The 16,605-nt window shown below is 45.5% G+C and overlaps 1 protein-coding gene across 2 annotated transcripts; it reads right to left on the reverse strand.

Annotated features, from left to right (window-relative positions):
- Nucleotides 1–1,640: 1,640 nt before the first annotated feature.
- RNF135 (ring finger protein 135) lies at nt 1,641–14,477 on the reverse strand. Of its 2 annotated transcripts, none has more exons than XM_059877905.1 (5): nt 14,084–14,477; nt 9,817–9,942; nt 7,242–7,401; nt 4,163–4,252; nt 1,641–3,225 (listed from the first exon to the last, which is right to left on the reverse strand). In XM_059877905.1, exons 1-5 carry the CDS (start codon nt 14,432–14,434, stop codon nt 2,696–2,698), a joined length of 1,257 nt encoding a protein of 418 aa, XP_059733888.1. In that variant the 5' UTR covers nt 14,435–14,477; the 3' UTR covers nt 1,641–2,695.
- Nucleotides 14,478–16,605: the final 2,128 nt, after the last annotated feature.

Raw genomic sequence — 16,605 nt, forward strand, 5'->3', positions numbered from 1 at the left:
GACTTTCTGTTCAACCCAGTCCAACAGAGATGGATTCCACATCTCCAGCAGGTGCTCATGCAACCTGAGGGCCTACAGATGGATTGTAAGGTGAAGAAAGGGAGGGGAAGGCTGTAGATCAGGTGACTTCAAAGACATAGCAACTATTAGTAGGTATGAGGGTTCTCTCTATGGGGAGTGATGAAAATGTTCTAAAATTAGATTATGGTGATGGTTTCACAACTCTAAATATACTAAAACACATTGATTTGTACACTTTAAATAGGTGAATTTTATAGTACGTAAATTATATCTCAACAAAGCTGTTAAGATATATCAGGGTTTGTGGGGGTTTTTTTGAGTTTATGCTAAAGATGCATGTTTGGGTGCTAAAACTCTAAAGAAATGCAAGCAAGTGATTACTGTAAAAGTCAAGATGCCTTTCAGGTGGAAAGAGGGTTTTGTAACTGCAATGGGGAAAGAGCCTCTGGGGTCGGTCGCAGGGTTTTATTTCTTGACCTGAAGTGTAAAGGGTGCTTAATAATAATAATAATGATTATTCCTTATGTTGCACATGTGTTTTGTGTAGTTTTCTCTATCCATTCTGTTATGGGATAAAATGATTCTTAAAAAATGGGGGAAATCAAGTATGAGATGATACCATGTGCTGGCCAGACTATAAGGACCCCCCCCAACTTCCTGGTATTCATGTTCTTGTGAATCCCCACCCCTAAATGTGGGCAGGGCCCTTGACTTGCTTCTAATCAACAGAATCAGACAAAGGCAAAGGGATGCGTTGGTTATATGTCCGTGTGGTTACATTACATAAGATTTGTCGGGACGGACCTGGTGTTCCTGAGGTTAAGTATTCACCTGCCAACTCGGAGGACACTGGTTCGATCCCTTGATCTGGGAAGATCCCACAATTCATGAGGCAACTCAGCCCATGAACCACAACTACTGAGCCTGTGCTCGAGAGCCCGTGCTCCACAGTAAGAGGAGCCACTGCATGAGAAGCCTGTGCACCGCAACTAGAGAAGACCACACGCAGCAATGAAGACCCAGCGCAGCCAAAACTAAATAAATTAAAAAACATTTTTACCACACATCAACATGAATTAGCCACAGGTATATAGATGTCCCCTCCCTCTTGAATGTATGGCAGAAACCGAACCAGTATTATAAAGCAATTACTCTTCCATTAAAAATTAACAATTTTTTTAAAAATTAAAGTTTTTAAAAGAGGGAATGTCCACCTTTTGGGAGACGATCTCCCTCGTTGGCTGTGATGAAGTAAGCAGCTATGTTGCAGAGGCCCACTGAGTAAGGAACTGGGGTCCTCAGTCCGACAACCCACAAGGAACTGAATGCTGCCAACAACCACGTGAGCTTGGAAGCAAGTCCTTCCCCAGGGGAGCCTCCATGTCACCGGCCCCAGTTCATACTCTGACTGCAGCTTTCAAGACTCCAGAAGAGAAGCCTCAGCTAAGCCGTACCCTGACTCTGGCCCAGAGAAGCGTTGAGATTATAAATGCGTGTTGTTTGAAGCCACTGAATGTGTGCTTGATAGCATGCCTCTTGTGGGTGGGGAGGAGGTCCCCTAAAATCAGTCTCATAGTCAGTGATTCACTAGAAGGACTCACAGAATTCAGCAAAGCTGCTACACTTGTGATTACAGTTTATTACAATGAAAGGATATGGGTTAACTAGAAAAAGGCACACAAGGGAGGGGTTGGGAGACCCCACCCTTCTCTCAGTGGAGTTATAGGGCCATTGCTTAACTCTCCCAGCATGATGTGTGACAACACACACGGAATACTGCCAGCGAGGGAAGCGCATCCAAGACTCGGTGTCCAAGGCCTTGATTGGCCCACGGTAGGCAGAGTCCCCGGTGGCTCAGATGATCAAGAGTCTGCCTGCAATGAGGGAGATCTGGGTTCAATCCCTGGGTCGGGAAGATTCCCTGGGGAAGGAAATGGCAACCCACTCCAGCATTCTTGCCTGGAAATCCCATGGATGGAAGAGCCTGGCAGGCTACGGTCCATGGGGTCACAACGAGTCAGACATGACTGAATCACTTTATTTTGTAGGCAGAATCACCGCTCTTACGGCTGATCTTAGTTTCCAGCTCCTCCAGAGATCACGCTGATACTGTGTGGCCCAAGGGCCTCCGATAAAGACAATCTTATCAGGCAGGATATTCCAAGGGCTTAGATGTTATCTCCTACTCAAGAGCCTATCCTTTCTTTCTCGCAGGGTTTGAACCATGCAAGTTAGCCGAATTAAACAGTTACTTTGCATCCCTCAATTTTCAAAGTTCATTCCTTTATCGTTTGCAATTTCTTTCTTTATTTTTAAAAATTATTTTTGGCCGGGCAGGGTCTTAGTTGCTGTGTGCAGGCTTTCTCTAGTTGCGGTGAGCAGGAGTTACTTTTCCTTGGGGTGTGTGGGCTTCTCACAGTGGTGGCTTCTCTTATGGCCGAGCATGGGCTCCACGGCTCCAGCGCTCAGTAGATGTGGTGCACTGGCTTAGTTGCTCTGTGGCGTGTGGGATCTTTCAGGAATCAGGGATTGAACCCATGTCCCCTGCATTGGCAGGTCGATTCCTAACCGTCTGGACCACCAGGAGAGTGCTAGAAGACGGATTCTTAAGTTGCCACCCTGCTAAAAGTCAGAGAGACCAGGAAATCAATGTGTTTTAACACCCAGGGAATGTTTACACATTCATTTTGCGTATGGTCAGAGAATTTCCAGGGTCTAAGCCATACAGCCAGAAGGCAGGGTGTAGAGGAACAGAGACAGAGATGGGGCACTCAAACAGAGGCTTTGCCTGATCTGCCTTGGAATAGAAGGCAAGTTTTCCCTCCTCAAGGTCCAGCCAGATGCCCACCACACTGGGTCTGTCTGAGCCGAGGACAGTTTCCTTAACCATGCACCACGCAGAGAGCTGGCTGGCCCCTTTCCACTCTACACACCAGGAGTCCGTGGTCCTTCCCAGGATCTGGTCACGCTTCATCCCCCGTGAAGCCACCCCGACTGCCCAGTGGCTACAACGCTGAGTGTCCACTTCCCAGTAATGCTGCCCAGAAGAGAGGGCCTGGGAACATAAAGCCTGGCTGGAGGCAAACCTCTCAGGACTCCAGGCATAGAGCATTGGGAAGTCAGACACAGTCACTGTCCGGAGATCCACGGAGACCTTCAGATTACAGGAAAGGCTCTCAAGGTCAAAGGTTGGACTGATGGCCCCTGGGGGAAAAAACAGAACATGACCAGTCAGCTCTGATGGTTCATGCTACGAGGTCCTCAAATAGTGAAACGCAGCTGTGTATCTTTGAATGAGATACAGTTTTTCTTATATCAGCATTACAGTTGGAACGTCAACTTACACTGGAAGCTTGTTATACATACCCCTGATGCTGTTCTAGTAACAATACTCCTCTCCCACCTTCATTTCTACTTAGCCTTCTTTCAGGAAGCTGTCTGTGAAGCCCACCCGACAAAAGTCACCTCTTGCTTTTCCCCTAATGCTTTACCTGATCACTAGTGATACTTAACCATTTTCTATCTGTAGTAGAGTGACTGATGATCATGGCTATTTACATCTCTCTGGTTACACTAAGCTTCCTGATTAGGGCTCATGTCTTATTCATTTTGTATATTCCATATTGTTTTCCACTAAGGGAGTAAATAATTGCTAATACTCGGCATTCCTACTGAAAGTCATATTTACACACATTTACTCACTTACCCTGATGACAATCCCACAAGGAAGTAAGTACTACTATCTCCATCTTGCAGATGAGGGAACTGAGGCTCTGAGAGGTTACATGACTTCTCCAAGATCAGACAGCTAGTGAGTGGAGCAGTTGGCTCCAGGATCTGTGCCCTCAAGGATTATTCCAGACTGGGGCCGTGATAGTAGTTTAGCTAGGTTGGGGCATTGGCAGTTGGCTGTAAGTGGTGGCTCTGGCATGGATGCCCAAAGGCTGCCAGGGTTCTGAGAGCTCACGGGTCTGGCTCAGCCTGGAACCCCTTTTGCCTTTGTCATCAGCTCCCCATGGGGAGGGGCCAGTTGTAGAGGAACTAGCCAAGGGGTCTAACAGCAGAGAGATGGACACAACATGCTCTTAAGCTCCTTGCTCTGCCAAGCCAAACCCAAGTTGTAGGCAGATCATATACTTACATCGAGCAAACGAGGAAGCCTTCTTGGGTGCAAAGCGGCTCTGGTCAGGCAGTGGGCATGAGGAAGAAGATGGAACTTCTGGGAGTTCAACTATGGAATCAAAAATATTAGGAGAGGGAGACAGTCCCATCAAAAAAAAAAAAAAATGCACGTAGAAGACATCCAAACATCGTGATCAACACACACAGCTTGTCTTTCTCATCGTCAGCATTTGATCAGGCAGTATACATCCAGCTTAGGTATATCTAGTCCCATGTTCTTACTGTGGACTTTTTCCCCTCACTGAGTCCTAAGCTCCTTGCTGGCAGAGATTTTATTCATCTCTGTATTCTAAGCATTTCCCCATTGCCAGGTACGTAGGAAGTACTTCATGCATATCTATCAAATAAATTAACAAATATGGTTCCAGGAGATCACAGCACCCTCACCCGCAGAATCTCCATGACGTCAGGTCAATGCTTTAAATCATTATTAAACTGGGAAACATGAATTGATATGAGACTCATCACAACTGCTGATACCTATTTCCTCTCAATATACCGAAGTTTTGTTTTCATTTTATGGAAGTATAGTTGATTTAGTGTTGTATCAACTTCTACTATACAACAAAGTGATCCATGTATGCATATATATATATTCTTGTTTATATTCTTTTCCATTATGATTCATCACTGGCTACTGAATATAGTACCCTGTGCTATACACTAGGGCCTTGTTGTTTATCCATCCTGTATATAATAGTTATACCTGCTAATCCCAAGGCTTGTCAGGTAGACAAGCTAAGTTATACCTGCTAATCCCAAGGCTTGCTCAGTGGTCGAGAATCCACCTGCCAATGCAGGAGCCTCAGGAGATGAGGCTTCAATCCCTGGATTAGGAAGATCCCCTGGAGGAGGAAATGGCAACCCCTTCCAGGATTCTTGCCAGGACAATCCCACGGATAGAGGAACCTGGCAGGGTACAACCCACGAGGTTGCAAAGAGCCGGACATGACTGAGTGACTGAGCACGAGCTAACCCTAAACTGTGCTCAATTTTATTATTACCTTAAAGCTACTGTGTGCTTACAATGACCACAGTAAGTGGCAGAAGGGAAACTAAGGGAAATGCTTGGACATGGACGATGAAGGTGAAATCTTCTCCATTGGTATCCTGAAGCGACAGCAGCATAAACTGAACCTCAGAGTCGGATGATGTAAACTTACGGTGTAGACAGATACAGTACAGCACTGTAAATGTATTTTCTCTTCCTTATGCTTTTCTTAATAACATTTTCTTTTATTCTAACCGACTTTACTGTAAGAATACAGCGTATAGTACACAAAACATACGAAGTATGTGTTAATCAACTGTTCATGCTGTAGTATGGCTTCCAGTCAACAGTAGGCTACTGGTAGTTAAGTTTTGGGGCAGTGAAAAGTTATAGTCAGATTTTCGGCTTTATGGGTGTTTGGTGCCCCTAATCCTCATGGGTTCAAGGGGCAACTGCACTCCTCAATAATCAAATTTGTATTACAAATAATCACCCATACTGGGTAAGCCCAAAATGGTCATCAAAATTGTAGTGTGCATTAAAATCCCCTGCAAAGTTAGTACAAATACAAATCCTTGGTACTTAGTCCCAGAGATGCTAGCTCAATGGTTTGGCAACAGGGCCTGGATTCTGAATTTTCATTTTTTAAGGGTAAGAAGATTTTTAATTAATACTATGAAGTAAGCATAATATTGATATCAAAGTCAGAAAAAACACATAAGAAAAAAAAAAAAAAAACATAGGCTAACAAACTGGAGATTATCTGCATTCTTTCTACTGTTATACAGAGTCCTGGGCCATGCCTTGAGAAACACTGTGCTGTTTAGGCTGCATGATTTCCATGGCAGCTTGTGGTCTATTTACATAGGGTCAAAGGAAATCATTGTGAGGAGGCAGCCGAATTGCTTAGCAGCTGTTACAAGTGCTGACCTGAAGAACAGCTAATCTATTGTCTTAAAAACAATCTTGTGAGAACTTCAGGGAATGATGTTTCAGGAAATATTCAGATCCTGTGTTTGAAAGCTGCCCTGGACTGGCCCAAAGAATCAAAATCAAAACACCCAAAACAGGGACTTCCTGGAGGTCCACAACGACCACTGGCAGTCCCATGGTTAAGACTCTGAGTTTCCAGTGCAGGGGTTGCAAGTTCTATCCCAGGTCAGGGAAGCTAAGACTCCATGTGCCTTGACCCCCACCCCGCAAAAAAAAGACTCCTTTTTCCCCTACAGTGCAATGAGCTTAAAAAAAAAAAAAAGCCAAGATAATAAAAATTGTACTCACTAAGACATACTTGAATTTTCTAAGTTAAACTTTTTTAAAAACTATTTTATTTCTGACGTTGCAGTGAACGGGGGCTACTCTCTCCCTGCAGTCTTGGGCTTCTCATCGTGGTGACTTCTCTTGTTGCACAGCATGGGTTCTAGGGCATGCGGGCATCGGTTGTCATGGTTCTCGGGCTCTAGAGCAGAGGCTAAGTCGTTGTATTGCATAGGCTTAGTTGCTTCTCAGCATGTGGATCTTAGTTCCCTGACCTGGGATTGAACCAGTTTCCCCTGCCCTGGCAGGTGGATTCTTACCCACTGCGCCACCAGCAAAATTCTGTTATAATCTACATTGTTACTACTTAACATGTTAACACATCCACCAGAGATTATAGTTGAATAGAATTTGTCAAGAACTGTATACAAAGTTGCATTCTTCATTAATAAGACATTTACTAGTGAAAAATTAAAAAGCTGCCTATTTCTGAATCTCCTCAAGTAGAATAACACAGGTGTGCAGTGAGCTAGCAAAATCAGGTCTAGGTTCTGGATTTATAGGTCTTAGAAAATGAGTTTCTGTCTATTAAGGGCCTGTGTTACATCACACCTCCAGTCAGGTCCAAAAACACATCCAGCCACAAAAATAGCTCAGCCCACTCCTTCCTCATTCACATCCCAGGGAACACGCAGCTGGGCTCAGAGATCCTGTTCCCTCAAAAGGAAGCCATGGGACACTGGCCCAGCTTCCATAATCAAACCTCCTCTACCAAATAACATCAACTCACCCTGTGTTTGTTCTTCAAGGGCCCCTTTCTGCGTGAAGTTTTCTCGTAATTTTTCTTGGATCTCTTCTAGATCATGGAGAATATCTTTCATTTTTTGCTCAGGTGGGCTGGAACTCACTTTGGGAGAAGCCAAGGAAAGGTCCACCCCATCCAACAAAGTCTATTGATGAATAAGAACAGAATGAAAGAAAGGGAGAGAGAGGGAGGGGGAAGGGAGAGGGAAGGAAGGAAGAAAGAAAGAAAATCTTCTAAAGAATGCATCAAATATATTCCAGTCCTGCCAACCATCTATAATTTTCTACTTACCTCCCAACAGGTTTTTCAAAATATAATTAGGCCCTCATGATGCAGGCAACATGATTGTCTTCACCCAGGGGAAGAGTTATTATGATAAGATGACAGCAGTCGGGGAAAGACTATTTCAGCCTCTGTGGCTTATCTTAGTGACTATCTGTATTATTTATTTTGTAAGGCCCCTATAAGATGGGCCTAAAACTTTAAAACTTTTTTGGGGGTATGAGCTAAGAATTGGAGAAGGCAATGGCACCCCACTCCAGTACTCTTGCCTGGAAACTCCCATGGATGGAGGAGCCTGGTAGGCTGCAGTCCATGGGGTTGCTAAGAGTCGGACATGACTGAGTGACTTCACTTTCACTTTCATGCACTGGAGAAGGAAATGGTAACCCACTCCAGTGTTCTTGCCTGGAGAATCCCAGGGACAGGGAAGTCTGGTGGGCTGCCGTCTATAGGGTCGCAGAGTGTCGGACACAACTGAAGGGACTTAGCAGCAGCAGCAGCAGCAGCAGGAAGAGGAACGAAAGACAATGAATTATGGTATCAATCACTATCAAGTCACAAGCGTGACAACTGCTGCAAATGAAAGATACATGGAATCACATACATGAGAGCCTCTAATAAGGGAACTTGACTTGTTCAAGGAAATCAGTGAAGGCTTCTTCAAGGAAGTGATAATCTAGTCGAGGTCTGAAGGATGAGCAGGCATGACCTACATGACAGGGGAAAAGAAGAACATTCCATCATGGTATGGACCCCGTGATGAGAAGACATGTGACACTAGTGGGAACAGAACAGAGTGATTAGGAGGCTTTCGTAGAAATCCAGACCAGAGATGGTCACAGGATTGGATTAGAGATGTTTTTAAGAAGCTCCAGAATAGTAAATAGGTTCAAGAGATGTTTAGCCAGGTGATGGAGGAGGGCAACGTGATCAGATTTCTGATTTGGGCACTAGGAGTGATTACTAGCAGGGTCAGCTGCTCAGATGGGGTACCCAGAGGAGAGACAGTTCAGGATGGATTAAGTGTGATGTGCCTCTGAGATGCCAAGAGGAAAAGATGAGAAGGAAGACACCAGATCAGAGGAGGGTCCAGGCTGAAGCTACGTTTGTGCACAGGGTGGGTAATGAAAGCCACAGGTGTGGACGGGGCCATCTGAGGGAAAGAGACAGTGACCTACAACTCAGCCTTGAGGAATCCCAGCATTTCACTGCTTAGCAGAGGACAGTAAACCTGCCAAACAGCCAGAAAAGGAGCAGCCAGAGAGACATGGGGAAAAACTGGAAGACTCGTATCTCAGAGCTAAGGGGAAAGGAAGCTTCAAGAATGAAGTTGTGAGAAGCAGCAGACTCACTGATACACAGAAAACAAATCTGTGGTTAGCAATAGCTAGCGGGAAGTTGCTGTAGGGAGCTCAGCTGCGTGCTCTCTAATGACCTAAGGGGTGGGATGGGAGGGGGATGGGAGGGAGCCTCAAGAGAGAGGGGGGAATATATGTATTCGTGTAGCCGATTCACTGCGTTGTACAGCAGAAACACACACACCATTGTAAAGCAACTGTACTCCAATAATAAAATTTTTTAAAAAAGAAAAAAGGGGGAAGAAAAAGATCTTTTATCACTGGTCATGGCAGAACAGGTTTCAAAAACACATTTTCTTTTAAATATATTCAGCTATTACACAGCGTTTTGTAAATATGTGTATTAAATATATATAAATATTTTTAAAAAACAAATTAGTGGGGAGAGAGGCAAGAGAGGCAACATGGGGGCAGGGGAGTGAGTGGTAAAAACTCGTGGGTGTGAGATAGAGTGTAAAAACTACCAGGATGCGTTGTACAACACTGGGAACATAGCCGATATTTTGTAACAACTGTAAACGAAGTGTAACTTTTAAAAATTATACAGAATTTTTTAAAAATTAAAAAAAAAAAAGAATGATGCTGTGGTCAACTATGTCATAGGCGGCTGAAAGGCCAAGGAGAATAAAAGCTAGAAGGTCTGCAGAATTTGCATAGAGGTCACTGGTGATCTTCGGGGAGTAAGCTGGTTACGTGGAGTGATAAGGATGGATGCCTTCACACCTCACCTCAAACATTCCAAACTCCCAATTATCTGTGTTGGGTAGTGAAGAGCAAGGTGAAAGATTGGGATTTAGCGCATCCTTCAAGGGCAAACATATTCATCTTGCTTCCCAGCGGTTCCAGGGAGTTGTCCCTAGCCCCACCCCTGGCACATCCTTTCTTCTCCCAGGTGAGCCTACCATAGCCAGAACGCTCACTTCTTTATCTGGTTCAGATTCTAGGAGGTGTCTCGGACTCTGAAGTTTCCTGACAATATCTATAAGCCGTTCCACCAGCTTTGCCAGCTCCCGGTCAACTTCTGTGCTGCTCTTCGGTGCCTCCACCTTTAAAAGAGCAAAGCAGAACACAAAGCTGGACCCGGGAACCAGCTCTAGACAGAGGGAGCCGTAAACACTGGATAAAGGACGCGGGCAAGGAAGTGACAAAAATGTCTAGAGGAAAAGGAGGTAAAGTCCTCAGACTTTTCGCATTCCCGCATCCCCCTGCTGATTGTCCAGAAGCCATAACAGGGAAGCAGAGTTCATCCATCGGATGGGGCCAGGGGAGTGGGGGGTGGGAGTGAGGCATGAAGGGAAGCCTGGGGTCATTTTGAACTGGGGAAGTCAGAGAGGAAGCAGGGTGGGAGCCTGGAGATTTGGTGCTGGTGGCAGCTGTTAAGTCCAGTGGAAGGCATTTGGCTCAGGCTTCAGCTCCACTTTGACCTCTGACTCATCCTGTGTCTTTACCACTCCTTTAAAAACTTAAAGCGACCACCCCTAGTTCCCTTTAACAGTGAAAAGCACCTACTATGAAAGGATCGTGGAGATTCCAGATTGCTGTACAGATGCAAGCTCTTTTTGTTTACTGGTGTCCTTCACATTTAAAGAAACATTCAGATGAGAATGCTAAACAGCTCCACTTCCAGAGCTTCATCTGCGCAGCTGCCTGGCTGAGAATGGGAGGAAGTTTGGCCACCAACATATTCTGGCAACAACCTCAAGACCTGATGACCATCATCAGAGGCAGGCGGGGCCAGAACTCACTGGAGAAATCTGAATTACCTCCCAAAGGGGTCCTACATAGAACCATGGAAATACATGATTTTCATCATTCTACTCTAAATAAACCAGAGTTTTTAATAACTTTGGGGGGACAGCTCTCACTTTTTAAATTATGCTGGAACCTCAAAAACGAACTACTTTTTCATCTCTAAGAAGCACTTATGTCCCTCAAAATAGCATGTGTTTCAGAAGCTACATGCAGACTAATTTGCAGAGGAAGGTGGCTGACCACTGGTAACATTGTTTGCTCTTTTATGTCCAGGTCTCACTCCTAAACATTCTGGCAGCTGGAATTCTGGAGTGGAGCCCTTATCTAGACAGCTGAGCAAATTAAAAACTTTTATAAATAAGTGTTGGTGCTTTTTCAGCATCAACTTTATTGGTGCAACTGCACCAATAAAACTGCACACTTATTGTGATGAATTTAGAAAACGCACAGAACTAAAAGAAGAAACATTTTAAATCATCCAATATCCTACCATCCATAGACAATTGTAATCTGAAAGCCAATGCAAAGTATATTCAGTCACTATACTAACAAATAGTTTTAAGGACCTGAGAGATAATGCTGTATTTATTCATCTGTGGCCACAGCGCTTGGCTTGTAGGGTCTCAGTTCCCTGACCAGGGATAGAACCTGGGCCACGGCACTGAAAGCGCTGAATCCTAACCACTAGACCACCAGGGAACTTCCAATGCTGTATTTATAACCAAAAAGAAGAAAACAGCTTTAATTATAAGGGGGGGAAAAAAAGGAAGCAACCAATATGTCCATTAAAAGGTAGATAGACAAACTATGGGACATGTATACAATGGAATATGATTTGGCAATAAAAAGAAATGAGCAGTCAAGCCACAAACCTCAATTATGTTTAGTGATAGAAACTAGTCTGAGAAAGCTAGATACTGTATGATTCCAATGGTATGACATTCTGGAAAAGCCAAAGAGATAGCAAAAAAATCAGTTGTTGCCGGGGGTTGGCGGGGGGATGAGGGGATACACGAAGGTGGGTCTCAGGGGGTTTTCAAGGCAGTAAACTATAACTGCAGATACCTGACTTCCTGCATTTGTCAAAATCCATAGAATGGTACGACATGGAGTGAACTGCAACTATGGATTTTAGTAAATGACAATGTATCAATATTGGTTCACAGGACTCCCCTGGTGATCCAGTGGTTAAAAATCCGCCTGCCAATGCAGGGGATTGACCCCTGGTCCAGGAAGATTCCACATGCCATGGGGCAAGTAAGCCTGTGCACCACAGCCACTGAGCCCCCGTGCCCTAGAGCCCCTGCTCCACAACGAGAAGCCCCCGCAATGAGAAGCCCAAGCACTGAAACTAGAGCGTAGCCCCCACTCAACACAACTAGAAAAAGCCCATGGCAGCAATGAAGACCCAGTGCAGCCAAAAAAATAAATAAAAATTTAAATACAGGTTCATAAATTGTAACAAAGGAACCAAACTAATGCAAGAGAGTAATAATAAGGAAAACTGTGAGGGGAATAAGGGAACTTTCTGTACTATCTGCTCAATTTTCTATAAATCTAGAACTGCTCTAAAAAGTAAAGTCTATTAATTATTTTTGGAAAAAAAAAAAAGAGAAGTAGATAGCTCCAAGCTTTCTGACCCTCTATCACTCCCTAGCCTGCCCCAACACATCACACACAGAAACATCACATATCAAGAAGAAGCTGTCAGAACCAACTTTTTGAGGCAGAACTCTGCAATCACTGACTCAAAAAAACACAACCCGGCAGTAGGAAGCTTTGTGACATTCTGACCTGCACTCACCTCATTCCCTTCCTGGCTCAGAGACAGCACTGAACATCTCCAGCATGAAACTCTGGCCCTGGTTCCCAAAGGCACAGAAGAGATCTTATTCCCAAACCATGGCACATGTCTGTTCTAACCAGGCTCGGGGCTGTCTGAAGGAATGACACAAGGTGCTCGTTCATCTTTGTTTCACCTAACTTGGAGCTCAGCCCAGAGAGGTGGTGGGCATTGCTCAGAAATGCTGCAAGAGGAGTCAAACTTGCAGGTGTCGGGGGCAAAAGATCATGGTGTAAACTGACAATCTCCTAAGTCCAGGTGGCTAACAGACTAGGAGCAAATAGACCTAAGTTCCTGGAGCAAAAGTTGAGGAGAACTGGAAACCTTCTACTTTGTTAATGGGAATGCAAAATATTGTTGTTGCGTGGAATGCAGTTTGGCTGTTTCTCAGTTAGCTAAACACGGACCTGTCATGTGACCCAACAATTCTGCTCCTACCGGAAAGAACTGAAAATAGGAACTCGGTATCTGTACACCAATGTTCACGGCAATGTTACTTATGATAACCAAAAGGTGGAAACAATCCAAATGTCCATCAATGTTTGAATGGATTTTAAAAAAAAAAGTGGTATAATCACACAAGGGAATTATCATTCAGCCACAAAAAAGGGAATGAAGTTCGGACTTCCTGCTGGCCCAGTGGATAGAATCCGCCTGCCAATTTAGGGGACATGGGCTCCATCTCTGGTCTGGGAAGATTCCCCCTACCTCAAAGCAACTAAGCTCCTGCCCAACAGCTTCTGAGCCTGTGCTCTAGAGCCTGAGAGCCACACCTACTGAAGCCTGCATGCCCTAGAGCCAGTGCTCAGCAACAAGAAAAGCCACCGCAATGAGAAGCGTTCACACCGCAATTGGATAGTAGCCCCCACTCACAACTAGAAAGCCTGAGAATAGCAATGAAGATCCAATGCAACAGAAAATAAACGAATGAATGGTTTAAGAAAAAAAGGAATGAATTTCAGATATATGCTACAACACAAATGAATCTTGAAAATGGTATCGCAACTGAAAGAAGCCGAGGCTAGAAACAAAGAGGCAAGTACTACATGATTCACTTGCATGAAATATATAGAGTAGGCCAAGTCACAGAGACAGAAAGTAGATGAGACGGTACCACGGGCTAGAGGGAAGGGAGAAGTCATTGCTTCAGGGGTACAGAGTTACTCTCGGTGGTGATCAAAGAAAGAGTTTTGGAACTAGAATACTGTTGATCATTGCACAGCAATGTAAATATAATGCCACTGAACTGTACATTTAAAAATGGTTAAATGGCAAATTTTATGTTATATAACAAACATATTTTAGCACAATTAAAAATCGTCAGAGAGACAGGCTGCAGAAAGACTGGAAATAAGTGGAAATAGTCCAGGGTACATAGCACTTAAGTTGATAGGATTTCAGATTTGGATTTTTTTCTCCTGCTTCTTCATATTTCTCTGAACTTTCCAAAGAACGGATTCTATGTACAGCCTGAGAAAACTAAAGTGAAAGTAGAAACAATCAGGAAGAAAGGAAGCGCCCTGTCGGTACCGGGGTGCAGGCGGCGCGGATGACCGGAGGGCAGAGGGCAACCGCTGGTCCCGCCTCCATACCCGCAGCTGCGCCGTGGGGCGCCCGGGTCGGGACGCTGGGCGAGGTGCGGGAGTCGGCTCCGGGCCGGGGCTCAGGGGCTCCAGCTCTCGCGCCGCCAGCCTGTACTTGTCGGCCAGGTCCTCCAGCATTGTGTTCTTCCGCAGCTGCGGCGGCCCGGGGGCACCCTCGCGGCAGCTGGGGCAGAACCGGCTGCGCCTCGCGGCCCACAGGTCTAGCAGGCAGTCGCGGCAGAAGGTGTGGCCGCAGGGCAGCGTGGCGGGCCAGGCCAGCAGATCGTGACAGATGATGCAGCCCAGGTCGTCCTCCGCCAGCCACACGGGAATGGCCCGGCCCGCGTCCAGGCCCGCCATGGTCCCCAGGCCGCCCCCGCCCGCCGGCGCGGGCGCGGAAGTCGGGGCCACGTGAGGACCGCCAGCTTCAGGTTACGTCTTCGCAGGCTCCTCCCTCGGTCTCTGCCTGTCCGCTCCTCCTTCGCTGCTGCTCAGGTCCCCCCTCGTTTCCTTTTCCCAGTCCTACTGCGAGCTCACTGGAAATCAGCTCGCCCCAAGCCGCTAGAAACACGCCGATGCCATAAACAGAAAGGAATTTGAGTCAGGCTGTTTAGTTTTGTAGTGACCCAAAGCCTGTTATACAGAGTGAAGTAAGTCAGAAAGAGAAAAACAAATATTGTGTATTAACACACACACAAGCCAATCCTAAAGGAAATCAACCCTGAATGTTCATTGGAAGGACTGAAGCTGAAGCTCCAATACTTTGGCCACCTGATGCGAAGAGCTGACTCATTGGAAAAGACCCTGATGCTTGGAAAGAGTAAAAGCAGGAGGAGAAGGGGACGACATGGGGTGAGATGGTTGGATGGCATCATGGACTCAGTGGACATGAGTTTGAGCAAACTCCGGGAGATGGTGAAGGACCAGGAGGCCTGGCCTGCTGCAGTCCATGGGGTCGCAAAGAGTTGGACACAACTGAGCAACTGAACAACAAAAAACAACAACAACAACAACACACACACACACACACACACACACACATATAGAGAGAGAATAAAAAAAAATAGTACCGTTGAACCTATTTTCAGGGCGGGAATAGAGACACAGGCATAAAGAACGGACTTGAGGGGAACAGCGAGGGGAGAAAGCGGGGAAATTGAGAGAGTAGCTCAGTGCTCTGTGATGTGAGGGAGGGGAATATATGTATACTTTAAAGCTGATTCTTGTTGTACAGCAGAAACCAACACAGTATTGTAAAGCAACTATCCTCCAATTAAAAAAGAAAAGCCAGCTCAAAACTATAAAATTTTTAAAAAGAAAGAAAGAAATGTGCTGATATCCCCAAATTTTCTTTAGCTTTATGTTCCCCTGCTGCTGCTGCTAAGTTGCTTCAGTCGTGTCCGACTCTGTGTGACTCCATAGACAGTAGCCCACCAGGCTCCCCCATCTCTGGGAGTCTCCAGGCAAGAACACTGGAGTGGGTTGCCATTTCCTTCTCCAATGCATGAAAGTGAAAAGTGAAAGTGAAGTCGCTCAGTCGTGTCCGACTCTTAGTGACCCCATGGACTGCAGCCTACCAGGCTCCTCCGTCCATGGGATTTTCCAGGCAAGAGTACTGGAGTCGGGTGCCATCGCCTTCTCTGTTAAGTTCCCCAACCCCATTAAATTGCGACCTAGACAACTCTCTGGTGAAGAAAAAGGAGAGGATCCAAGAACTCTTTTCTGAGATGTGCCCACTAGGTGTCATTCAGCTACTCCATCAAGCAGTGAGGGATTGGAGAGTACTGGGTGCAGGTAGCTGGCAAGCGCTTTAAAGTCTGATTTCTTTGTCTAGCGTGGAAACCCGGCATGGGTAGTTTTTAAAACCTGACCCAGATGATTCTGGGGCTTCTCAGGTGGCACTAGTGGTAAAGAATCCACCTGCCAATGCAGGAGATGAAAGAGACACTGGTTTGATCCTGTATTCTTGCCTGGAAAACTCCATGGGACAGAGGAACCTGGTGGACTACAGGCCGTGGGGCTGCAAAGAGTCAGACACAACTGAGCGCACACACACAGATGACTCTAATGTGTAGCCAAAGTTAAGTCACCCTTAGACTTTTTAAATTGTTATTACAATGCAGAATTGTGCCACTGTTTCCTTACTGCTCCCTGCTGGCTGAAAGTGCATTGCCTGCTAGACTTCAGGATGAAAATAACTAAAGTCTGTTTTCTTGAGGGAGTACACCTGGCCCTGGTGGGGCTTTCTCTCTTCCTCCTCTCTTATTCTAGTCCTATGTGCATGACAAACACGTAACATACAAGAGCTGGAAGAGCAAAGTCCCCAAGAGGCAAATGAACTTACAGGCTTATGTAGCAATACCTGAATGGCAGAGACCAGGACCCTTATCTCTGTTATCTGTTGAGATGAGCTAAAAGTGTCTTATATTTTATTTCACCCCATATTGCCTGGGGTCAAAATACAGGTACCGGATAATATAAATTTGTGGCTACTTCCAATACTGGAAATGACAAGAAATACTCTTTAGTGC

The sequence above is a fragment of the Bos taurus genome, chromosome 19 (genome assembly GCF_002263795.3).
Source record: "Bos taurus isolate L1 Dominette 01449 registration number 42190680 breed Hereford chromosome 19, ARS-UCD2.0, whole genome shotgun sequence".
In the NCBI taxonomy this organism is placed as follows: Eukaryota; Metazoa; Chordata; class Mammalia; order Artiodactyla; family Bovidae; genus Bos; species Bos taurus.